Here is a 26,902-nt window from a genome sequence, read left to right as displayed (position 1 = left end):
GAACATTCATTGCACGGGCAACAGCTCTGGTAGACATTCCTGCAGTCAGCATGCCAATCTGTGGCATTGTGCTGTGTGATCAAACTGCACATTTCAGAATGGTCTTTAATTGTGGGCAGTCTAAGACACACATGTGCAATATTCATGCTGTCTAATCAGCACCTTGATATGCCACACCTGTGAGGTGGGATGGATTATCTCAGCCTAAAAAGTTTTCATAATGGCTCACAATGTACAATTTTGGTGTATCTTAAGACATGTAAGACACTGGGGGAGATTTATCAAGACTGTTATTCCCATATGCCAGTCTTACTCTCCTGTGCGCCAGAGTGAGATGCCCCTAATTTATTAACTATATACTTTTTCCTCTAGTAGCCCTTACCCCCCTATTTCATACCCAAACAACCCTCCCCCTTGCAATGCATCTTCCGTCCCCCCAATCAATAAACAAAACAAAAAAAGGGGGTATAATGAGGGAATAGAGGCAAAAAAACTTAAAACTTTCATTCTCCCCAAATTTTTATCAATTTTTCCTTAGTGTTTTTATGTTTAAATAGAATATTTTCATATCGCTTAATCTTATTAACAAGGTTTAGCCATGTAGTAATATTTGGAGTATTTCGAGGAAACCAATCCCGAGTAATCAAAAGTCTTGCCAAAAACATTATTTTAATCAAAAGAATCCTTTTATATTTTGGACATCCCACCTTGGAGAGGTCGCCCAGTACTCAGCATTCCGCTGCAGATGGATTCTCAACTTTCAATTCCCGAGTAATAAAATTATCTGCCCCAGATAAATCACACCAAGGACAATTGGAAGTATCCCTCAAACCACATTTATTTAACCATAAAGGTGTGATATAAATTTGGTGTAAAATATTAAATTGAACCAAAACGTGATTGAAATTATGAGAAACTAAACTTAAATTCCCCAATATATTATACCAGTCTTTAAGACAAATTACTGGACAATCAATTTGCCAAGCCTTTTATCCTGGAGAACTTTTATTAATAAATCGTGTTTTGACCAAAACATTATAAAGATGAGAAATCTAAACCTTCTGACCCCTATTCCCTATAAAGTGATTAAAGGTGTAGAACTATCTATCTCAAAAAGTTATTTTTTTCTTTACACTCGTTAGTGCCAAACGCAGCTGAAAAAAAACAAGATAAATTCAATATATTTTCTATTTGTGCTAAGTCTAAAAATGGAAGTATATCCCCATTCCCATAAATGGATATTATTTTTTTTGCCAATACTGATCACTAACCAGTTCATCTAGAGCTTGTAGTTGATAATTATACCAAAGAGGGGTACAACAAAGAGAGCACTTTATACCCAGCCAATCTCTGATAGTAATCCAAGAGTTAGTGAACAACTTCCCGGCGGCTTAATAATCCTTTTGAGAGTTAATTAGTTGACCGGATTCAAATAGAGTAAAACATATAATCATACTTAGATTCCCTCATCAAAGTTCTACAACGTGGGCTATTCTTCCATTCACAGGAAAACCACAGCTGTACAGCTAGAAAATATCCCTTAAAACAGGAAAGGTTAAGCCCTCCCTGTTCCATTGGCTTATAGAAATAGCCGTACCAGTTTTCTCCTTCAGAGTAAGTCGTTAATAATTCTCTCAATTAATTTGAAGAACTTATCCTCAAGACTGTCGTTCCCATATGCCAGTCTTGCTCTCCTGTGCACCGGAGAGAGATGCTCCTAATTTAGTAACCTCTTAAAAAATTTGGTGGATCTCTGGCACTCTATGTAGAAACTCAAATCCATACCAGCTGGCTGGCGTAGACTTGACCTAAACCTTATGCCAAAAACGATAGTAAATCCGATTGGCTGTGGGAGTGAGAGGCTCCGCCCCTCCTGCTAAACCACACTCCTTTTCTTGCAACTTTATATAAGTGTTGAGAAGCTCGAAAACATTGCAAATTATGGCACAAAAATGGCATGTGCCATAATTTGTGACTTAACACCACAAAAGTGGCGTTAAATGATTAATAAATCACCACCACCTATTGGTTGGCTTGCTCTCTGTCAAACTTTTGCCACATTTTAAACTGTGCGATCTTTTCTATAAACCCCTTGTCAAGTGTTGTCTCTGACACAAGATGCAGGCTCTTCCGCCTGGGTGCTGACCGGTTGTGGCTGCTTCTTTTCCTGTTGAGCTACATTTACTCTAATGCAGCCGATTTGGAAAATAAACAGCCACATCCGATCTGGACTAGGTGAAAGACCCTACATTCTGTGTCGGCACAGTGGAGACGGCACCATCAGCAGAGCGAGGCAGGAGTAATTGCTATGTGAAAGATAGCCTACGGTTTAGGTGAAATGGCCGGAGAACCCCATTAAAGCCTGGACATACACATTACTTAGGTCATCAGTAGAGTTGAGCGAACACCTGGATGTTCGGGTTCGAGAAGTTCGGCCGAACATCCAGGAAATGTTCGGGTTCGGGATCCGAACCCGATCCGAACTTCGTCCCGAACCCGAACCCCATTGAAGTCAATGGGGACCCGAACTTTTCGGCACTAAAACGGCTGTAAAACAGCCCAGGAAAGGGCTAGAGGGCTGCAAAAGGCAGCAACATGTAGGTAAATCCCCTGCAAACAAATGTGGATAGGGAAATTAATTAAAATAAAAATTAAATAAATAAAAATTAACCAAAATCAATTGGAGAGAGGTTCCATAGCAGAGAATCTGGCTTCCCGTCACCCACCACTGGAACAGTCCATTCTCAGATATTTAGGCCCCGGCACCCAGGCAGAGGAGAGAGGTCCCGTAACAGAGAATCTGTCTTCATGTCAGCAGAGAATTAGTCTGCATGTCATAGCAGAGAATGAGGCTTCACGTCAGCCACCACTGCAACAGTCCATTGGCATATATTTAGGCCTAGCACACAGGCAGAGGAGAGAGGTCCCGTAACAGAGAATCTGGCTTCATGTCAGCAGAGAATCAGTCTGCATGTCATAGCAGAGAATGAGGCTTCACGTCAGCCACCACTGCAACAGTCCATTGGCATATATTTAGGCCCAGCACACACACAGGCAGAGGAGAGAGGTCCCGTAACAGAGAATCTGTCTTCATGTCAGCAGAGAATTAGTCTGCATGTCATAGCAGAGAATGAGGCTTCACGTCACCCACCACTGCAACAGTCCATTGGCATATATTTAGGCCTAGCACACAGGCAGAGCAGAGAGGTCCCGTAACAGACAATCTGGCTTCATGACAGCAGAGAATCAGTCTGCATGTCATAGCAGAGAATGAGGCTTCACGTCACCCACCACTGCAACAGTCCATTGGCATATATTTAGGCCTAGCACACAGGCAGAGGAGAGAGGTCCCGTAACAGAGAATCTGTCTTCATGTCAGCAGAGAATCAGTCTGCATGTCATAGCAGAGAATGAGGCTTCACGTCAGCCACCACTGCAACAGTCCATTGGCATATATTTAGGCCCAGCACCCAGGCAGAGGAGGGAGGTCCCGTAACAGAGAATCTGTCTTCATGTCAGCAGAGAATTAGTCTGCATGTCATAGCAGAGAATGAGGCTTCACGTCAGCCACCACTGCAACAGTCCATTGGCATATATTTAGGCCCAGCACACACACAGGCAGAGGAGAGAGGTCCCGTAACAGAGAATCTGGCTTCATGTCAGCAGAGAATCAGTCTGCATGTCATAGCAGAGAATGAGGCTTCACGTCAGCCACCACTGCAACAGTCCATTGGCATATATTTAGGCCCAGCACACACACAGGCAGAGGAGAGAGGTCCCGTAACAGAGAATCTGGCTTCATGTCAGCAGAGAATCAGTCTGCATGTCATAGCAGAGAATGAGGCTTCACGTCAGCCACCACTGCAACAGTCCATTGGCATATATTTAGGCCCAGCACCCAGGCAGAGGAGGGAGGTCCCGTAACAGAGAATCTGTCTTCATGTCAGCAGAGAATTAGTCTGCATGTCATAGCAGAGAATGAGGCTTCACGTCAGCCACCACTGCAACAGTCCATTGGCATATATTTAGGCCCAGCACACACACAGGCAGAGGAGAGAGGTCCCGTAACAGAGAATCTGGCTTCATGTCAGCAGAGAATCAGTCTGCATGTCATAGCAGAGAATGAGGCTTCACGTCAGCCACCACTGCAACAGTCCATTGGCATATATTTAGGCCCAGCACACACACAGGCAGAGGAGAGAGGTCCCGTAACAGAGAATCTGGCTTCATGTCAGCAGAGAATCAGTCTGCATGTCATAGCAGAGAATGAGGCTTCACGTCAGCCACCACTGCAACAGTCCATTGGCATATATTTAGGCCCAGCACACACACAGGCAGAGGAGAGAGGTCCCGTAACAGAGAATCTGGCTTCATGTCAGCAGAGAATCAGTCTGCATGTCATAGCAGAGAATGAGGCTTCACGTCAGCCACCACTGCAACAGTCCATTGGCATATATTTAGGCCCAGCACACACACAGGCAGAGGAGAGAGGTCCCGTAACAGAGAATCTGTCTTCATGTCAGCAGAGAATTAGTCTGCATGTCATAGCAGAGAATGAGGCTTCACGTCACCCACCACTGCAACAGTCCATTGGCATATATTTAGGCCTAGCACACAGGCAGAGCAGAGAGGTCCCGTAACAGACAATCTGGCTTCATGACAGCAGAGAATCAGTCTGCATGTCATAGCAGAGAATGAGGCTTCACGTCACCCACCACTGCAACAGTCCATTGGCATATATTTAGGCCTAGCACACAGGCAGAGCAGAGAGGTCCCGTAACAGACAATCTGGCTTCATGTCAGCAGAGAATCAGTCTGCATGTCATAGCAGAGAATGAGGCTTCACGTCACCCACCACTGCAACAGTCCATTGGCATATATTTAGGCCTAGCACACAGGCAGAGCAGAGAGGTCCCGTAACAGACAATCTGGCTTCATGACAGCAGAGAATCAGTCTGCATGTCATAGCAGAGAATGAGGCTTCACGTCACCCACCACTGCAACAGTCCATTGGCATATATTTAGGCCTAGCACACAGGCAGAGCAGAGAGGTCCCGTAACAGACAATCTGGCTTCATGTCAGCAGAGAATCAGTCTGCATGTCATAGCAGAGAATGAGGCTTCACGTCACCCACCACTGCAACAGTCCATTGGCATATATTTAGGCCTAGCACACAGGCAGAGCAGAGAGGTCCCGTAACAGACAATCTGGCTTCATGACAGCAGAGAATCAGTCTGCATGTCATAGCAGAGAATGAGGCTTCACGTCACCCACCACTGCAACAGTCCATTGGCATATATTTAGGCCTAGCACACAGGCAGAGCAGAGAGGTCCCGTAACAGACAATCTGGCTTCATGTCAGCAGAGAATCAGTCTGCATGTCATAGCAGAGAATGAGGCTTCACGTCACCCACCACTGCAACAGTCCATTGGCATATATTTAGGCCTAGCACACAGGCAGAGCAGAGAGGTCCCGTAACAGACGATCTGGCTTCATGTCAGCAGAGAATCAGTCTGCATGTCATAGCAGAGAATCAGGCTTCACGTCAGCCACCACTGCAACAGTCCATTGTCATAAATTTAGGCCCAGCACCCAGGCAGAGGAGAGAGGTCCCGTAACAGACAATCTGGCTTCATGTCAGCAGAGAATTAGTCTGCATGTCATAGCAGAGAATCAGGCTTCATGTCAGCCACCACTGCAACAGTCCATTGGCATATATTTAGGCCTAGCACACAGGCAGAGGAGAGGTTCATTCAACTTTGGGTAGCATCGCAATATAATGGTAAAATGAAAATAAAAATAGGATTGAATGAGGAAGTGCCCTGGAGTCCAATAATATATGGTTATGGGGAGGTAGTTAATGTCTAATCTGGACAAGGGACGGACAGGTCCTGTGGGATCCATGCCTGGTTCATTTTTATGAACGTCAGCTTGTCCACATTGGCTGTAGACAGGCGGCTGCGTTTGTCTGTAATGACGCCCCCTGCCGTGCTGAATACACGTTCAGACAAAACGCTGGCTGCCGGGCAGGCCAGCACCTCCAAGGCATAAAAGGCTAGCTCTGGCCACGTGGACAATTTAGAGACCCAGAAGTTGAATGGGGCCGAACCATCAGTCAGTACGTGGAGGGGTGTGCACACGTACTGTTCCACCATGTTAGTGAAATGTTGCCTCCTGCTAACACGTTGCGTATCAGGTGGTGGTGCAGTTAGCTGTGGCGTGTTGACAAAAGTTTTCCACATCTCTGCCATGCTAACCCTGCCCTCAGAGGAGCTGGCCGTGACACAGCTGCCTTGGCGACCTCTTGCTCCTCCTCTGCCTTGGCCTTGGGCTTCCACTTGTTCCCCTGTGACATTTGGGAATGCTCTCAGTAGCGCGTCTACCAACGTGCGCTTGTACTCGCGCATCTTCCTATCACGCTCCAGTGCAGGAAGTAAGGTGGGCACATTGTCTTTGTAGCGTGGATCCAGCAGGGTGGCAACCCAGTAGTCCGCACAGGTTAAAATGTGGGCAACTCTGCTGTCGTTGCGCAGGCACTGCAGCATGTAGTCGCTCATGTGTGCCAGGCTGCCCAGGGGTAAGGACAAGCTGTCCTCTGTGGGAGGCGTATCGTCATCGTCCTGCCTTTCCCCCCAGCCACGCACCAGTGATGGACCCGAGCTGCGTTGGGTGCCACCCCGCTGTGACCATGCTTCATCCTCATCCTCCTCCACCTCCTCCTCATCCTCGTCCTCCTCGTCCTCCAGTAGTGGGCCCTGGCTGGCCACATTTGTACCTGGCCTCTGCTGTTGCAAAAAACCTCCCTCTGAGTCACTTCGAAGAGACTGGCCTGAAAGTGCTAAAAATGACCCCTCTTCCTCATCCTCCTCCTCCTCCTCCTGGGCCACCTCCTGTTCCATCATCGCCCTAAGTGTTTTCTCAAGGAGACATAGAAGTGGTATTGTAACGCTGATAACGGTGTCATCGCCACTGGCCATGTTGGTGGAGTACTCGAAACAGCGCAACAGGGCACACAGGTCTCGCATGGAGGCCCAGTCATTGGTGGTGAAGTGGTGCTGTTCTGTAGTGCGACTGACCCGTGCGTGCTGCAGCTGAAACTCCACTATGGCCTGCTGCTGCTCGCACAGTCTGTCCAGCATGTGCAAGGTGGAGTTCCACCTGGTGGGCACGTCGCATATGAGGCGGTGAGCGGGAAGGCCGAAGTTACGCTGTAGCGCAGACAGGCGAGCAGCGGCAGGATGTGAACGCCGGAAGCGCGAACAGACGGCCCGCACTTTATGCAGCAGCTCTGACATGTCGGGGTAGTTGTGAATGAACTTCTGCACCACCAAATTCAGCACATGCGCCAAGCAAGGGATGTGCGTCAAATTGGCTAGTCCCAGAGCTGCAACGAGATTTCGCCCATTATCACACACCACCAGGCCGGGCTTGAGGCTCACCGGCAGCAACCACTCGTCGGTCTGTTGTTCAATACCCCGCCACAACTCCTGTGCGGTGTGGGGCCTGTCCCCCAAACATATGAGTTTCAGAATGGCCTGCTGACGTTTACCCCGGGCTGTGCTGAAGTTGGTGGTGAAGGTGTGTGGCTGACTGGATGAGCAGGTGGAAGAAGAGGAGGAGGAAGCCGAGAAGGAGGAGGTGGCAACAGGAGGCAAAGAATGTTGCCCTGCGATCCTTGGCGGCGGCAGGACGTGCGCCAAACAGCTCTCCGCCTGGGGCCCAGCTGCCACTACATTTACCCAGTGTGCAGTTAGGGAGGTATAGCGTCCCTGGCCGTGCTTACTGGTCCACGTATCTGTGGTTAGGTGGACCTTGCTACAGATGGCGTTGCGCAGTGCACACTTGATTTTATCGGATACTTGGTTGTGCAGGGAAGGCACGGCTCTCTTGGAGAAGTAGTGCCGGCTGGGAACAACATACTGTGGGACAGCAAGCGACATGAGCTGTTTGAAGCTGTCTGTGTCCACCAGCCTAAATGACAGCATTTCATAGGCCAGTAGTTTAGAAATGCTGGCATTCAGGGCCAGGGATCGAGGGTGGCTAGGTGGGAATTTACGCTTTCTATCAAATGTTTGTGAGATGGAGAGCTGAACGCTGGCGTGTGACATGGTTGAGACGCTTGGTGACGGAGGTGGTGGTGGTGGTGTTGGTGGTACATCCCCTGTTTGCTGGGCGGCAGGTGCCAACGTTCCTCCAGAGGCGGAGGAAGAGGCCGAGGCGGCAGCAGCAGAATAGGCCGAGGCGGCAGCAGCAGAAGAGGTAGCAGGGGGAGCCTGAGTGACTTCCTTGGTTTTAAGGTGTTTACTCCACTGCAGTTCATGCTTTGCATGCAGGTGCCTGGTCATGCAGGTTGTGCTCAGGTTCAGAACGTTAATGCCTCGCTTCAGGCTCTGATGGCACAGCGTGCAAACCACTCGGGTCTTGTCGTCAGCACATTGTTTGAAGAAGTGCCATGCCAGGGAACTCCTTGAAGCTGCCTTTGGGGTGCTCGGTCCCAGATGGCGGCGGTCAGTAGCAGGCGGAGTCTCTTGGCGGCGGGTGTTCTGCTTTTGCCCACTGCTCCCTCTTTTGCTACGCTGTTGGCTCGGTCTCACCACTGCCTCTTCCTCCGAACTGTGAAAGTCAGTGGCACGACCTTCATTCCATGTGGGGTCTAGGACCTCATCGTCCCCTGCATCGTCTTCCACCCAGTCTTGATCCCTGACCTCCTGTTCAGTCTGCACACTGCAGAAAGACGCAGCAGTTGGCACCTGTGTTTCGTCATCATCAGAGACATGCTGAGGTGGTATTCCCATGTCCTCATCATCAGGAAACATAAGTGGTTGTGCGTCAGTGCATTCTATGTCTTTCACCGCTGGGGAAGGGCTAGGTGGATGCCCTTGGGAAACCCTGCCAGCGGAGTCTTCAAACAGCATAAGAGACTGCTGCATAACTTGAGGCTGAGACAGTTTCCCTGGTATGCATGGGGGTGATGTGACAGACTGATGGGGTTGGTTTTCAGGCGCCATCTGTGCGCTTTCTGCAGAAGACTGGGTGGGAGATAATGTGAACGTGCTGGATCCACTGTCGGCCACCCAATTGACTAATGCCTGTACCTGCTCAGGCCTTACCATCCTTAGAACGGCATTGGGCCCCACCATATATCGCTGTAAATTCTGGCGGCTACTGGGACCTGAGGTAGTTGGTACACTAGGACGTGTGGATGTGGCAGAACGGCCACGTCCTCTCCCAGCACCAGAGGGTCCACTAACACCACCACGACCATGTCCACGTCCGCGTCCCTTACTAGATGTTTTTCTCATTGTTATGGTTCACCACAACAACAAATATATTATTTGGCCCAATGTATTGTATTCAAATTCAGCGGGATATAAATTTGAGGCCTAGTATTTAGGCGCTGGGTGACCGGTATGGATTTAGTGACAGAATTAGACTTGGAAATGCACAGAAGCGTGTGTGTGAAGTTATTCTGAATGACCCTATGTGCACCTTCAATATTATATACCCTTTTAGGGATAGATTTCAAATAGCTCTGATATAGCAGAAACCACTAAATTATGAAATTGCTAAATTGGGAATTGTACTTCAACCCAGAACAAAAAATGTGCTTTGACGGACACTAAATATCTTGCCCAGCAACAACAGTACAGTGGTGGGTAACGAGAGATTTAGAGGGATTTAAATTTGAGGCCTAGTATTTAGGCGCTGGGTCACCGGTATGGATTTAGTGACAGAATTAGACTTGGAAATGCACAGAAGCGTGTGTGTGAAGTTATTCTGAATGACCCAATGTGCACCTTCAATATTATATACCCTTTTTGGGATAGATTTCAAATAGCTCTGATATAGCAGGAACCACTAAATTATGAAATTGCTAAATTGGGAATTGTACTTCAACCCAGAACAAAAAATGTGCTTTGACGGACACTAAATATCTTGCCCAGCAACAACAGTACAGCGGTGGGTAACGAGAGATTTAGAGGGATTTAAATTTGAGGCCTAGTATTTAGGCGCTGGGTCACCGGTATGGATTTAGTGACAGAATTAGACTTGGAAATGCACAGAAGCGTGTGTGTGAAGTTATTCTGAATGACCCTATGTGCACCTTCAATATTATATACCCTTTTAGGGATAGATTTCAAATAGCTCTGATATAGCAGAAACCACTAAATTATGAAATTGCTAAATTGGGAATTGTACTTCAACCCAGAACAAAAAATGTGCTTTGACGGACACTAAATATCTTGCCCAGCAACAACAGTACAGCGGTGGGTAACGAGAGATTTAGAGGGATTTAAATTTGAGGCCTAGTATTTAGGCGCTGGGTGACAGGTATGGGTTTAGTGACAGAATTAGACTTGGAAATACACAGTAGCGGGTGTGTGTGAAGTTATTCTGAATGACCCAATGTGCACCTTCAATATTATATACCCTTTTTGGGATAGATTTCAAATAGCTCTGATATAGCAGGAACCACTAAATTATGAAATTGCTAAATTGGGAATTGTACTTCAACCCAGAACAAAAAATGTGCTTTGACGGACACTAAATATCTTGCCCAGCAACAACAGTACAGTGGTGGGTAACGAGAGATTTAGAGGGATTTAAATTTGAGGCCTAGTATTTAGGCGCTGGGTCACCGGTATGGATTTAGTGACAGAATTAGACTTGGAAATGCACAGAAGCGTGTGTGTGAAGTTATTCTGAATGACCCTATGTGCACCTTCAATATTATATACCCTTTTAGGGATAGATTTCAAATAGCTCTGATATAGCAGAAACCACTAAATTATGAAATTGCTAAATTGGGAATTGTACTTCAACCCAGAACAAAAAATGTGCTTTGACGGACACTAAATATCTTGCCCAGCAACAACAGTACAGCGGTGGGTAACGAGAGATTTAGAGGGATTTAAATTTGAGGCCTAGTATTTAGGCGCTGGGTCACCGGTATGGATTTAGTGACAGAATTAGACTTGGAAATGCACAGAAGCGTGTGTGTGAAGTTATTCTGAATGACCCTATGTGCACCTTCAATATTATATACCCTTTTAGGGATAGATTTCAAATAGCTCTGATATAGCAGAAACCACTAAATTATGAAATTGCTAAATTGGGAATTGTACTTCAACCCAGAACAAAAAATGTGCTTTGACGGACACTAAATATCTTGCCCAGCAACAACAGTACAGCGGTGGGTAACGAGAGATTTAGAGGGATTTAAATTTGAGGCCTAGTATTTAGGCGCTGGGTGACAGGTATGGGTTTAGTGACAGAATTAGACTTGGAAATACACAGTAGCGGGTGTGTGTGAAGTTATTCTGAATGACCCAATGTGCACCTTCAATATTATATACCCTTTTTGGGATAGATTTCAAATAGCTCTGATATAGCAGGAACCACTAAATTATGAAATTGCTAAATTGGGAATTGTACTTCAACCCAGAACAAAAAATGTGCTTTGACGGACACTAAATATCTTGCCCAGCAACAACAGTACAGCGGTGGGTAACGAGAGATTTAGAGGGATTTAAATTTGAGGCCTAGTATTTAGGCGCTGGGTCACCGGTATGGATTTAGTGACAGAATTAGACTTGGAAATGCACAGAAGCGTGTGTGTGAAGTTATTCTGAATGACCCTATGTGCACCTTCAATATTATATACCCTTTTAGGGATAGATTTCAAATAGCTCTGATATAGCAGAAACCACTAAATTATGAAATTGCTAAATTGGGAATTGTACTTCAACCCAGAACAAAAAATGTGCTTTGACGGACACTAAATATCTTGCCCAGCAACAACAGTACAGTGGTGGGTAACGAGAGATTTAGAGGGATTTAAATTTGAGGCCTAGTATTTAGGCGCTGGGTCACCGGTATGGATTTAGTGACAGAATTAGACTTGGAAATGCACAGAAGCGTGTGTGTGAAGTTATTCTGAATGACCCTATGTGCACCTTCAATATTATATACCCTTTTAGGGATAGATTTCAAATAGCTCTGATATAGCAGAAACCACTAAATTATGAAATTGCTAAATTGGGAATTGTACTTCAACCCAGAACAAAAAATGTGCTTTGACGGACACTAAATATCTTGCCCAGCAACAACAGTACAGCGGTGGGTAACGAGAGATTTAGAGGGATTTAAATTTGAGGCCTAGTATTTAGGCGCTGGGTGACAGGTATGGGTTTAGTGACAGAATTAGACTTGGAAATACACAGTAGCGGGTGTGTGTGAAGTTATTCTGAATGACCCAATGTGCACCTTCAATATTATATACCCTTTTTGGGATAGATTTCAAATAGCTCTGATATAGCAGGAACCACTAAATTATGAAATTGCTAAATTGGGAATTGTATTTCAACCCAGAACAAGAAATGTGCTTGAACGGACACTAAATAACTCGCCCAGCTACAGCACTAGGGACAGATTTAGCTGGATATAAATTTGAGGCCTAGTATTTAGGCGCTGGGTGACCGGTATGGATTTAGTGACAGAATTAGACTGGGATATGGCCAAAAAATGAACAGACTATTGCTGGTTAAATGCACTTGGTGTGACAGCTTCACCCTGATGTAGGCTTTAGCCAAAAAACAACCACACCATTGAGGGTTAAATGCACTTGGTGACAGGCGCAGCTTGCCCCTGATTTTGTATATGGCCAAAAAATGAACAGACTATTGCTGGTTAAATGCACTTGGTGTGACAGCTTCACCCTGATGTAGGCTTTAGCCAAAAAACAACCACACCATTGAGGGTTAAATGCACTTGGTGACAGGCGCAGCTTGCCCCTGATTTTGTATATGGCCAAAAAATGAACAGACTATTGCTGGTTAAATGCACTTGGTGTGACAGCTTCACCCTGATGTAGGCTTTAGCCAAAAAACAACCACACCATTGAGGGTTAAATGCACTTGGTGACAGGCGCAGCTTGCCCCTGATTTTGTATATGGCCAAAAAATGAACAGACTATTGCTGGTTAAATGCACTTGGTGTGACAGCTTCACCCTGATGTAGGCTTTAGCCAAAAAACAACCACACCATTGAGGGTTAAATGCACTTGGTCGCAGCTTGTGCTGGCGCACCACAAGACACAAAATGGCCGCCGATCACCCCAGAAAAATGAGACTGACAAACGGTCTGTGCAGCCTAAAAACAGTGAGCAATTGAGGATCAGCAGCTCAATGATCCACAGCTGCAGATCGATCAGTTAATCAAGTCCTTTGGAGGAGTTAATCTGCCTAATCTCGCCCTACTGTCGCAGCCGCAACCTCTCCCTACGCTAATCAGAGCAGAGTGACGGGCGGCGCTATGTGACTCCAGCTTAAATAGAGGCTGGGTCACATGGTGCTCTGGCCAATCACAGCCATGCCAATAGTAGGCATGGCTGTGATGGCCTCTTGGGGCAAGTAGTATGACGCTTGTTGATTGGCTGCTTTGCAGCCTTTCAAAAAGCGCCAAGAAAGCGTCACAAAAGCGCGAAGAAAGCGACGAACACCGAACCCGAACCCGGACTTTTACGAAAATGTCCGGGTTCGGGTCCGTGTCACGGACACCCCAAAATTCGGTACGAACCCGAACTATACAGTTCGAGTTCGCTCATCCCTAGTCATCAGTAATTGAGCATATTTTCAAACAAAGCAATATATATTATGTGATCGCATAATCCAATTACTACACTATATTGTAGCTACCCACACAAGTTTTCTTTATTCACGGTGAACAATATTTTAATACATTTATTCCTTTGCTCGCAGAATGATAAGCCTTGGTTTCTTTTTTAATGCAATGCTTTCTAATAAACTGTTAATAAGATTTTGTGGAACATATCTATTATATACTTTAATAACTTTCTGTTAACTGTACGAAAGTACCATTGCTGTATTGTAATGTTTTATTATAGAACTGCCTGACACAGTTGAGCTAAACATATAATTTTTTTTGCAACATTAGCATTTAGAGGAAAAGTCCATAAAAACATATACTTTATTCTTAAAGGCAATGCTGAAGCATATCATTAGCCTCAGCGATGATTATCAATTGGCTGAGGCAGTTACTGCTGCAGCCAGGTAAACAGAGCCTAGAGAAGATAAGTGGTGGTGCCGCTCAATTCTTTTTTTGCTGCCTATTCTTACTGAAACTGGACAACCCCTTTAAGAGAACTCTCATGTAACATAAATAGTAAGTTATACAAGTGTATTGAAAGTGAGTGTCATCTTATTGTGGTTACAGTCCTAGTTAGTCATTGAGCACCATGTATCAATGGGCATGCAGTGAAGTTAGCCACCTGTGCATAACCATAAGTTGGAGACCACAGGTATATCGCTTAGTGCTACCCGAACCGCAGTTCATGTCTATGCTGCTGTATACCTGCAATGTAGTTTACTACAGGATATAGGTGCTGTTAGCTATTCCAGGATTGGGGGGTAAAGGTCCTACACGTAGCTCTGACTCCAGAAGTCGGCAAAATAGCTACACAGCTCGGTTTACTGTGTAGTGGATGTACAGTAGCTGGTTGCTGCAGCCTCTGCTCCTATTCATTTCAGTAAGAGCAGCTGTCCAGTAACCAATTCCATCCATTACACAGTGGATCGAGCGGTGTAGTTCCAGTGCAGACTTTCAGTGCTGGGGGTACTACAGAACAGCTGATCTGCGGGGTGTGGGCAGGGTTGTCAACCATTTTTCTTTTTCTGGACAACTATCCCAACGTCACAGACAGCCTACAAGTTTTCTGAACAAATTGAAAAACCATAACGAATAATAGGGACTATCAGTAACACAGGTCTACAGCTAAGAACTCATCACCAGAATTTATTGTGAGCTGCAAAATGATGATAATTACCACCAAAATATTCTAGCCAAGTACCACCAGCCTCAACCTCAAAAAAAAAAATCACAGACAGATATATCTTTTTTTCACAGACACAGGAAAAAAGTTACCTATTTTTACTGACTGTTCAGAAATGTATGGACAGTTGGCAATCTGGGTTCGGGATGTTGGACCCCTGCCAATCAAACAGTGATGGCGTATCCTGAGGAAATTATATAATACCCTTTAAAGCTTTCATTGAATTTACGTGCTTGTCTTATACTATATAAATGGTATACATGCTAGTACGATATGCATTGTACACACTGACTATACTCTCTAGTGATTTACTCTAACAGCTTTGAAGAATCCTTTAGTATACTTACAAAGTCCTTCATTCTGTGGAACCCTAATTGCCATCGGCACTTCATTTATCCATATCTATATATGTTCCTTCAAATTGCAGATTACTTTCTAAATGTGTTATTTGTTCTGCTCCTAAACGAGGCACCCAATCATCTTTCTTTATCTGGTCTTGACAACATTTGGCACTTGTTTGGGGCCCTATAGCTAATACTGTTAGGAAGTCACTATGGATGTCACTCTTATGGATTAGTGTGTCTGTATTTGGGGCAGTGATGTACACAGAGAAGTAAGGGCTCCACAGCAAGGATCAAACCGGGACAGAAGGGTTTCTGCCTAAATTCTTTTCAATGACCCTTGGGCCATTTTTCCACTGCTTCATTTGCTAAAAGTTGTTCCTTTAGAGGGTAGAGTCCTGACCAAGTTTTCACCTCCAGTAGAAGGGAGGATAATCCCAACTAAGACTGGGCCCCCTCTTGCTCTGGGCCCCATAGCAGTCGCATGGTCTGCTGCTATGGTAGTTAGCCCCTGCTCTGGGGTATTGTTGTTATCACTGAGGATCTAAAAATTTGCTTTGCAGTGCACTGCATATTCCACTTCCTCTTTCTGCAAGGTTGGCAGTAGGTCTATTCCAAAGGGCACTATGGAAAGTGTACGATTCCACCTCTTGCATATCAGAATGCAAAAAGATAACATTCTATTCTGCAAGTTATAAAGGCACTCCCCATAAAAATGTTTGTTCTCTGACCCGTTAAAAAAGTACATGATGTAAATTATAATGAAGACATTCTTTTTACCAGTGACTGTATTTGTGAGGTATTCAATTCGTCCTGTTCCTCAGCTATGTCATGTGACCAACATTCAGACTTTCCAACTGACACAGCATCTTATGTGTGAAAGAGACTTCAGTTTCTCTATTCACTCCTTAGAGGCTGACTTTGAGGCGAGAGTTTGACATCATGTCCACACATAAGACGCTGTGTCTGTTGGAGAGTCAGCATGTTGGTTGCATGCTGAGGACCAGAAGGGAGTTGATAACTCACAAATACAGTCACAAGTAAGAAGATTACCTTCATTACAATATACATCATGTACCTTTCTAACTGGCCAGAGAAATATATTTTTTTGTGGGAGTAATTCTTGAAGTTTCTGTTATACAGTTGCTGAAATTTATATTGAGCTGTCTTTTGAAGAAACCCTCCCTGGAATTGAACTGTATTTGCCACCATTTTGCTTCATTGCTATTTTATTTATCATTGTTCCCATCTTTTAATGGATAACAGCTACCAAACAAAGCTCCCTATTATTGGTTAATAATCTTATATCTTATACCTACACAGCAATAGCTTTTTCCTAGGAAAATCCTGCTAATCCCACTGGTTTGTCTGGTAAAACACATCTGTTGCTGTCCATTTATATGAATTAGGTCATTGCTAGGAATACATCCGCTAGACACAATCCATGCTCATCTCTTTGCTGTTATAGGCTTGTATTTGCTGCTCTCGTCTAAGGATCTGGATTCCAGATACCATTTCATAAAAAACAAAGAACAAAACTCTACTATTACTGGGACATCGTACACACTCACATAAGAGACTATATTATATAAAGGGATATCTTAAACATCATTGTCTGTTATTGTGAGGAGTCCTAACTTAATCAATCACCCTGTTTAAACATGAACATCTTTGATTGCTAGTAAAGTGGCACCCTTAAAGAGGACCTTTCACCTGAAAATGAAAGTTAAACTAAAGATATAGCCTTACTTACATGCCCCCAGTATTGCTTATTCAGTCATTCATTTTTCAATCAGTGACTGAATAAGCAATACCGGGGGCATGTAAGTAAGGCTATAACTTTAGTTTAACTTTCATTTTCAGGTGAAAGGTCCTCTTAAAAGAGAATGTGTCATCAGAAAATAACCTATTGTTTAAATTATTTTATTTTTTTAATTACAATTTTTATGTTAGGAAGAAAGGGATGCAAAAGAGCTCTTAATAAGCTCTGCCCCTAAATGCACCAACAGATGTAAGGCAGCTGTCCTATAAATCAATGTTCGACCCTTTAAATAGGCCTTGAAACATGACTTGGATAATAAATAAGCCAGTATCTCATCTGCAGACAGCCGTTTTGGGGTGATTGTTCCTCATCAGAGCAGAGCAGAAAGTACTTACTTAACTGGGTGAGTGGCCAAGTCGGGATTTGGGGGGTACCATCCCTCCTTGGAGAGAACGCCTTAATCTGATTGAGGAGACTTATAGGCCATACATGCTCTTCTAGAATTCTAGGAAGAAGGGATGCAGATGAGCTCTGCCTGTTACACCAGATTCAAGGCAGGTATCCTATAAGTCAATGTTTTGTCCTTTAACCCCTTAGTGACCAAGCCTGTTTGGGCCTTTATGACCAAGCGTTTTTCTTCCTTTTTTCATGGTCTCGTTCCAAGAGTTATAACTTTTTTATTTTTTTGTCTATATAGCTTTATGAGGGCTTGTTTTTTACGGGACAAGTTGTAGTTTTTAATGGCACCATTTTGGGGTACACATAACTTTTTGATTAACTTTTATTAACTCTTTCTGGGAGAGAGATGGGGGAAAATAGCAATACTGCCACTGCGTTTTTACATTATAAATTTTACAGCGTTCATTATTCGGTACAAATAACATAATATCTTTATTCTCTGGGTCAGTACGATTACAGTGATACTAAATACTTATAATTTTTTTTACGTTTTACTACTTTTTTTTCCAATAAAACCCCTTTTATTAACCAAAAAAATGATTTTGCATTGCCACTTCACAAGACCCATAACTTTTTTATTTCTTTTTCTATGGAGTTGTGTGAGGGCTTGATTTTTGAGGGACAACTTGTATTTTTCATTGGTATCATTTTGGAGTAAATGGCGCTTTTTCATCGCTTGTTATTACGTTTTTTTCGGTGGAAACTAAGAATAAATTAGAAATTCTGTCTTTTTTTTTTTTTTTTTTTACGGCGTTCACCATAGGGGATAATTTATGAAATATTTATGTAGTCCGGGTCGTTACGGACGTGGAAATACCAAACATATGGGGGATATTTACTTTTTGCAATTTTTTCATTGAAAAGTGTATTTTCAATGGGAAAAAAAAGCATATTTTTTTATTTTATGGAAATTTTTTTATTTAATAAATGTATATTTTTTTTCTATTTTTTTTACTACTTAAAAGTCCCACAAGGGGACTATAATATACAGTATTTTGATTGCTTTTAAAATGTAATGCATTATCTCTATAAAGCATTACATTTTTAATAGCAATGCATTTCAAACATTGACCAGCAGGCTGCGCCAGAGAGGCACAGCCTGCTGGAGAGAACTGAAGACAGGCTCGAGGCCCTGATCGGAAGTGAGGTAAGCTTCCGAACACATCAGCACCCCGTGATCGCATTTTCGGGGTGCTGATGGGAGACAGAGGGAGTCCGCTTCCTCTGTCACCACTTTACATGCAGTGGGCGCCATTGCGCCCGGCATGTAAAGGGTTAAACAGCCCGGATCGGCACTTCTGCGGCGGCCCAGCCTACGGCCCCTTAGTGACCGCCGTAAAAACACGTATGGGTGGTCACTAAGGGGTTAAATATTCCTTGAGACATGGCTTGGATAATAAATAAGCCACCACCTCATCTGCAGACAGCTGTTTCAGGGTGATTGCCCCTGATCAGTGCAGAGCAGAGCAGAGCCGATTAAGGTGCTCCCCCCGAGGAGACATAGTACCCCCAAATCCTGACTTAGGCCTCTCACCCAGTTAGCCAGTACTCTCTGCTCCGCACTGATGAGGGGAAATCACCTCAAAACTGTTGTTGGAGAAATATAAAAATAAGTCAAAATGGTTGATCCACCTTCCAAAAAAAAGTGAATAAAACGTGATAAAAAAAAGTAAGACACATCTCAAAATGGAAAATACAGATTGCCCTGCAAACAGCACCATACACATACAAATAAAAAGGTTATGGGTGTCAGAATATGGCAATGCAAATAAAAAATTTGTTTTTTCCCCCAAAAAAATTTCAGTATTAAAATAAAAAAATATATATACATAGGTGGAATATGTACAACTTTTCCCACAAAAAAACAATCCCTGATATAGCTATGTGAATGGAAAAATGAAAAAAAGTTTTCACTTTGGGAAGGCTGGGAGAAAAATAAAAAAAATGAAAGAATGGAAAATCGCTTGGTTATTAAGGGTTTAATATAAAATGTGACTTCATTGATCATTTTTTTATGACACGTTCCCTTTAAGTGTTTAAATAAGCAATGTCCTATCGGGAGTTTACAGTGGAACGACCTTCTTCAGCTAGTGATTGGCTGAGTGATCAAGAGGGACCTGGAAGCAGAGACCACGATGAGACTGGGATGAACTGGAAGAGGAGCAGAGGGATACTGGTAAGATGAATATAATTTATTTTATTATTTTACATCACGCTGAGCCTTAAAAAAAATATGCTGGACAATACCTTTAGGTTTTATTAACCAGCCAATACATGGATAAAGCCAAATAATATTAAGGACCAGTATATGTAAGTATCTCCTCTTGTAAATTATTTATCTGAAGCAATTCCAATGAAATAGTCACACAAGTCAATCATCTTCAGTTGTAATGAAAGTGATCCTGCCTTCATTAGCTACCACTTTTTCAATCAATTTTAACTACAGCTAACATATTACTTTTTAACTAATGGTAAATCTTTATTCAATGTTGTCTTTTACCTGTCTGTTTCCCGCAGGAAAAGACTTAGAATGCGGGAGATTACTTTCCTCTTTCGAAATGGTGTACTAACCTAAAGGGTTTCCTCCTAAGGCCAAACAGCAGATGCAATCTGGCTGCAATAAAAAATAGATTGCTACTTACCTGACAGAACCCGCGCTGCTGCTGCAGTTCTCCTGGCTGGGCTCTCTTTATCTCGTTGCAGCAGTTACATCAAGTCCACAACATGTGACTGATGCAGCCAATGACTGGCCTCTTTGGTGCACTTCTGAGGCCACTGATTGGCTGCAGTAGTCATTTGTTTTTGTGTGACATCGCTGCTGCAGCAAGGTAAATAGAGTCCAGCCGGGAGAACTGCAGCAGCAGCGCAGGATCTGTCAGGTAATTAACTCTATCCCATTACCTCTTGCAAGTGGATAACCCCTTTAAAATTGCCATACCCATTCTATGTAATAGAGGTCAATACATTAAATTAAGAGGTAATGTAATATTTTACAATATGCTAAGTAGTAATATTTCTCATACATGTAAGTCTAATAGTTAAAATGTTAAAGGGGTTATCTGAAACTTAATAAGACCTGCAGACATGGCCGACCTGCAGTGATGATGATACTCACCTGGTGCCCGCTGCTAAATTCGGTCTGTGTGGCTCCTGGACCAGCAGTTCCACTCCCCTTTCTGCTGGGAAAAAAAAAACGTTGATGGGGGGGACACGTGACCTCTGCAGCCAATCACAGGCCACAGCGACTAAAAACTAAGGAAAGCAATCAGAGGTAAAAGCACTAGTTCTGCATATTCCCCACATGTACCTGGAAGATAACGCAGGTATGTACAATTATCCCCATTTATCTGAAGGGGCTTAAATTGCCTTGTTGACCATAGCAACCAGAGCTCCGTTTTTTTTTTTTGCAGTTATACATTGGTGGCGTTTTCCTAGGATATCCCAAGATGATGGAATCAATTCTAAACAGAATTTGCTACAAATTTTCCCCAAAATTCAGATTCTAGTGAATTCAAAACTTCTGCAATTTATTTCAGATGAATCAATCAAAATGGCGGCCAATATTTCCCAGGTCAGAGAACAGAAAAGCAGGCACCTGCCACCGAAAAAGGAATAATCTCTTGAGTGCTAATCTAAGTTGATCTTCATTTATTTTTATTGTGTCATTGCTTTTTAGATTCCATCTTAGTTTAGCTTCAGGAGTGGTCAGAGATGGTCTGCAGGCTGAGCCATCAGAGAGCTCGTCTGACAGATTTAGCATGGTATAGCATCAAGCAGTAAATAAAGTACACCCTTTTTTAATTCTATGGGTTTACATATCAGGACATAATACTGTTGATATTGGTAATGACAGATTATCTTAAAACAACTGTCTGTTGGGCTCACTATGTGACATCTCTAAGAATCCAAAAACTATACTATACATCCATTAAGTGCAGCCTATTTTCCTGCAAAATTGATTCAGAGAAAAGCTAAAAAAACTCATTATTGCTGTGTCGCTGTCCACTGATGTCCCCTGCTTATCAGCACAGTCCCAGGCTCCGTGCTCGGTGGTGAACCCGCTTCACGGTTTCTTCCAGCCCGGGCATAGCATGCTTTAAGCTTGTTCCCTGTAGCACTTCCTTAGGGTTGGCGTACATCACTTCCTGTGATTTATGGGAGTAGCCCATGTGACCATGCATACCAATCCTAGCCCTCCTGTATGTACAGTATATAAGTTGTTCAGCCCCCTTCCCAGGTTCCTGAGCATCATGATCCTTGTATCCTACAAAGGTTGCTGTGATCTCTGCTTGTGTTCCTGTTTACCTGACCCTTGCTTGTGTTTCTGGACTCTGCTACCTGTTTGATCCCTGCCTGCTTGCCTCGACTCTCCTTTTGCCAACCCAGATTGCCTGACCTGTACCTGTGCCAGTTGCCATGAACTTTTGCTTGTTTGACATTGCCTCTGGCTCATACTTCGGTCCTGCACTGTTGCTCCTGGTTACGACTTGGCCTTGTTTGACTTTGCCACTGGCTCATCCTTTGGTCATGCACTGTTGCTCTTGGTTATGACTTGGCCTATATCTGTACCTCTGGTACCTTACTCTGGTACCTCCTGGTCCACCTGGACCAGCTGCCTTGTGTTCCAATCTTTCTCAAGAAGTAGCAACCTAGCGTTCCCCTTGGGAAAGTCTATGCCCACCCTCAGGGGTACTGTGAAGAACAAGGGGTTCACCTAGACAACGCCCTTAGAGGAGGTTGGTCACGTGGCACTCATGATGTAGTTATAAGTGAATACAGTTTATTTTGCTATACTTTTTAAGGAGATCTCAGAAAACACCACCAAATTTAACCCCTCCCCCTTTTCAAAACACTTACAAAAAATCATCTAATAAAATATAGTTCAAATTTTCTCATTACATTTGATGATTTCTCTCATAAATAAAACCAATATAAACAGTGCCAATAATCCTGTCCACTATGAAAAATCCAGTTGATGCAACCCCTACTTCTACCTCAATAATAGTAATCAATAGCAATAGTTAAATGGCTGTAGTAAACGTTTCAAACATTTACATGCATGTTTATATTGTTATTAAGGTTTGAACTTAGCCTTGAAAGCATTCACCAGGGAGCTAATATTGACATTCAAAAAGAACACTCTGCACTGGAAAACCTGGAAGGCTTCCTAATGCAACTCAATGAGCGGAGCCCTGATGGATCGGTTCATTTATAATCAGGTACATTCTGTATGTGTAAAGCGCAGGGACTTTTATTACTCTACATCAGCAAAACAAACATATCACTAACACTTTTTGAATTAGCCATACGCAGGAATTGAAAAAGTAAGTAATTAGAAAAATGTAATTTCTGGCTTCTTTTGAAGAGCGGATCTTATCATAGAAATACTATGCGGGGAGAGGAAAGCTGAGAAATTTGCAGTTTGAAGTTGCATGCTATATCTTGCCCTCCTATCATTTAATCCTTGGAAATAGTAGAGGGCATCTGTATTATGAAAAGGGAAATCCAGCTAGGTTAAGCAGAAATGCAATCAAAAGACAAGGCTAGCTCAGTACCTTCGAGGGACAACGACAGATCACTTTATTAATCCCATCCTAACGTGACTCACTTAGCTTTAAATCTGATATACATTTTATCCATGGACCTCCCTCCTGTTCGTCCATATGTAACATGTACCATTTAGTTACCGCAGAGCCAATCACCCTAAACAGATTATGATGGCTATGGCGGAAACGTTGCTATCTTCATGTCATTTCTTTCTATTTTGAGAGTATGTCCAGACTAAAAAATACTAAAAACTAAGGAAAGCGATCAGAGGTAAATGCACTAGTTTTGCATATTCCCCACATGTAACTGTAGGATAACGCAGGTATATACAACAACCCCATTTATCTGAAGGGGCTTGAAATTGCCTTGTTTCCTATAGCAACCAGAGCTCAGAGGAATTTTGGGGGTTATTCTTTGGTGGCCTTTTTTTGGATATCCCAGGAAGATAGATAGATGAAGGAATCAATTCTAAATGAACCAAATTTGCTACAAAATTCCACAACAATTTTCATTCTAGTGAATCCGAATCTTCTGCAATTCATTACAGATGAATCACTCAAAATGGTGGCAACCATTATCCAGGTCAGTAGACAAAAAAGAAAGCATCTGCCTCCAAAAAGGCATAGGTTTCAGGCTGGTTGTTACCATCAGCTCACATTCTTTTACTCATAGACATATGTATTGCTATCACTGTGACATTGCTAATGCTGTCTTGGCATGACTTTGAAAGTGGTTGGATACAGTCCTAGGCAACCACACAATGTCATACACAACTTTTTAGACCAATCGGGACATCTTTTAGGGTACTTTTACACTAGCGTTATTCTTTTCCGGCATAGCGTTCCGTTCTAGGGGCTCAATACCGGAAAAGAACTGATCAGTTTTATCCTAATGCATTCTGAATGGAGAGCAATCCGTTGAGGATGCATCAGGATGTCTTCAGTTCAGTATTTTTGCCTTTTCAGGATGGAGATAATACCGCAGCATGCTATGGTTTTATCTCCGTCCAAAATACCAGAACACTTGCCAGCATTTTTTCCCATTGAAACGCATTATTGCCGGATCCAGCCACGAGTGTTCCGGCAAAACGGATCCGGCATTGCGGTCTGAGCATGCTCAGACCGCAAAAAATTTGAAAAAATAAATAAATGCCGGATCCGTTTTTTCCAGATGACATGGAGAGACACCGAAGAGACGGATCCGGCATTTCAATGCATTTATCATACAGATCCTGATCCATCTGACAAATGCCATCAGTTTGCATAGGTTTTGATGGATCCGGTGGTCAGTTCCGGCGATGGAACTGCCTGCCGGAATCCTCTGCCGCAAGTGTGAAAGTAGCCTTATTTGGGCTAAATTTGTTTTGACGGAATCTGATGACTGATTAGAGTGAATAGGCCCAGAAATGAATTTTAAGAAATTTGCTCATCTCTACTTACAGCCGTTTGATTCCTGATCAGTGCAACCTATCAAACATTGCTGGCCTGTTGTACGGATGGGCCATGATTTTTTTTTCTTTTGGAAAACCCCTTTAATTTTCATTGTTATGTTGAAAAAACTGTAGAATCTAATACCTGTGGACAGCAAAGAAGATTTTTAACTAGGTTAAATCTGCTGCCGCTGTCAGAGCTCCCTGCTCTCTGTGCCCCTTCTGTGCCTCTTCTAGCTGCCTCCATAGGCAATATTTGAACACATTAGGAAATATATATTAATATGTTTAGATCAATTTTATAGGGATTCTGTCACCTCGTTTTCGGTTATAGAGCTGTGAACATGCACGGCTAGATCGCTGCTAGCATGTCGGCAATATACCTGTCCTATAGGGCTGTGTGCTTTTATTTTGTTTAAAAAATTATTTTAGATATATGTAAATGAGCTTTGTAAGGAGCCCAAGGGGCTGTACTAACCTTCTTGGAGCCCAACCACACCCCCTGTGAAGGAGCCCAGCACCGCCTGCGTCCTCCGAATCTCCTCCTTTCTTCACAGTTAGATTGCCGTAATCTCGCGATGCGCGAGCTTGCCCATGCGCAGTTCCTTCCCTGAGGCTGATGCCAGCACAGGGACGGGAACACTATACCGGCACTGCGCATGCACGAGCTCGCGCATCGCAAGATTACGTCAAACAAAAACAAAAAAGGACACAGCCCTATAGGACAGGTATATCGCGGACATGCTAGCAGCGATCTAGCCGTGTATGTCCGCAGATCTATAACCGAAAATGGGGTGACAAAATCTCTTTAAGTGTAAATCAAAGACTTTCTCCCCTTTCATTACACTTATAAAGTTATGAGAAAAGCCGATGAGGTCTTGCAAGAGACGTACTGCAGACTTTCAAACAGGCAGATATTTCCAAATGCACCACAGTCATTATGAGACATGCAACTTTTAATAAATTGGTGCAGATTTTGCCATCCACCCTATCTACATACACTGGTGTAAAAAACACCGCATTACTAATAAACCTGGGACGCTGCAAATTACAAAGTTTTCACCCTTGATGTGCTGACTCTATATAACATATTTTCATTAGTATAGAACCCTTTTAATATAGACTTATTACTTACTATCTCTCAGATTAAAGAAAATGCATTGTATTACCCAAAGCGGAGAGCATACAGGTAATGAAGACTAATGGCTGTCTTTATTACTGCACCGCACAAAGTTGCAAGAAAAGCTGGGTCCCACAGTAATAAGATAGTACAACTGCAATTAGTGAACAGGTAGAAGCTGCTGAATGAGCATTACGTGACATTTATGAATGATTTCTTCTACAGTGTATCTCTGTTATCAGAACTTTCAGGGCTAATGTGCTTCACTGTATTATGGCTCTTCACAGCCTGGAGGTTGTACATGCCCATAATAAAGCACCTGTTTCCACATATACCTCCAATTTTATATGGGGGATTGCTCCATATACACAGTCAATTCACATTCTTATGACCACCAGCTAATAAGAGTAACCACCGTGTGCAACACGGACAGCAGTTACATGGTTTGGGAGTGACTTAATAAGGTCCTGGCTCCTTGGTAGGTTGTCAAAGGTATCTGGAGCCATGCTAACTGCAGTGTACCCCACAACTGCGGGGGTCACATTTAAGTTTCCATTCCCCCTTGGCTGAAGGGTGCGTGGTGGAGTATCCATAGAGTGAACATGAAGTGGTCCCACAAATGCTCAATTGGGTTCAAGTCTGGGGAAGTAGCTCTTCCAACCAGTCTTGGACACTTCTAGCAGTGTGACATGGCGCATTGTCTTGCTGGAAGATCCCATCCACTCCAGGGAAGACAATCAGCATACAGTATATGGGTGTAGGGGATCTGCAATGGAGTTTCAAATAGTGCCACATAAATTGAAGCCATTTGTGGAGATGCAACTTTATTAGCAGAGGTGCAGTGACCATCTGTCTGCTACAGAGCCCCATAAAGTAGGGTTCGCTGAACTATTGTTTTAGACACATGTCTGGTAACCCCCTGGTTTATATTGGGGGTGATCTGCTCCACTGTAACATGTCGTTGTGCCCTTGAACACCATGGTAGTTGATATTCACCTCTCACATCAATGACGCGTGGTGATCCACAGTCTCCACGTTGCTTTTTTGCAGTGGTGCCATTTGTCCACTCACCAAACATCTTCACCACAGCAGCACCCGAACAGTTCACAAAGTGCGCAGATTCAGAAATACTGCCACCCAAAAGGCAATTATCATCCCCTTTTGCAGCTCTGATAAATGGCTCCTTTTACCCATTGCAATGAGAGATATGTGTGCAGACAGTCTATCACACACCTTATATACCCACCAAGCCAGCTCACTACATGTCTTCCATAATGAGCTACACACTGCTGACTTTGAAAGTAGAAAATGGTCATAATAACATGAGTAGACTAAAAATATGACAGAAAAACAACTGTATCATACTCCAGTGTGATATAAAGAGCTACTCA

General features: G+C 43.4%; 1 protein-coding gene across 1 annotated transcript in view; it reads right to left on the bottom strand.

The window, feature by feature from the left end:
- SYT6 (synaptotagmin 6) overlaps positions 1–26,902 on the bottom strand; it is a 591,815-nt gene that overhangs the window by 274,583 nt on the left and 290,330 nt on the right. Inside the window, exon 2 of the mRNA XM_044288510.1 lies at positions 20,531–20,591. Coding sequence (XP_044144445.1) covers positions 20,531–20,591 — 61 coding nt within the window. The remainder of the gene's footprint in view (positions 1–20,530; positions 20,592–26,902) is intronic.

This window comes from Bufo gargarizans, chromosome 3, assembly GCF_014858855.1.
Source record: "Bufo gargarizans isolate SCDJY-AF-19 chromosome 3, ASM1485885v1, whole genome shotgun sequence".
In the NCBI taxonomy this organism is placed as follows: domain Eukaryota; kingdom Metazoa; phylum Chordata; class Amphibia; order Anura; family Bufonidae; genus Bufo; species Bufo gargarizans.
This window is presented reverse-complemented; position numbering and strand designations above follow the sequence as displayed.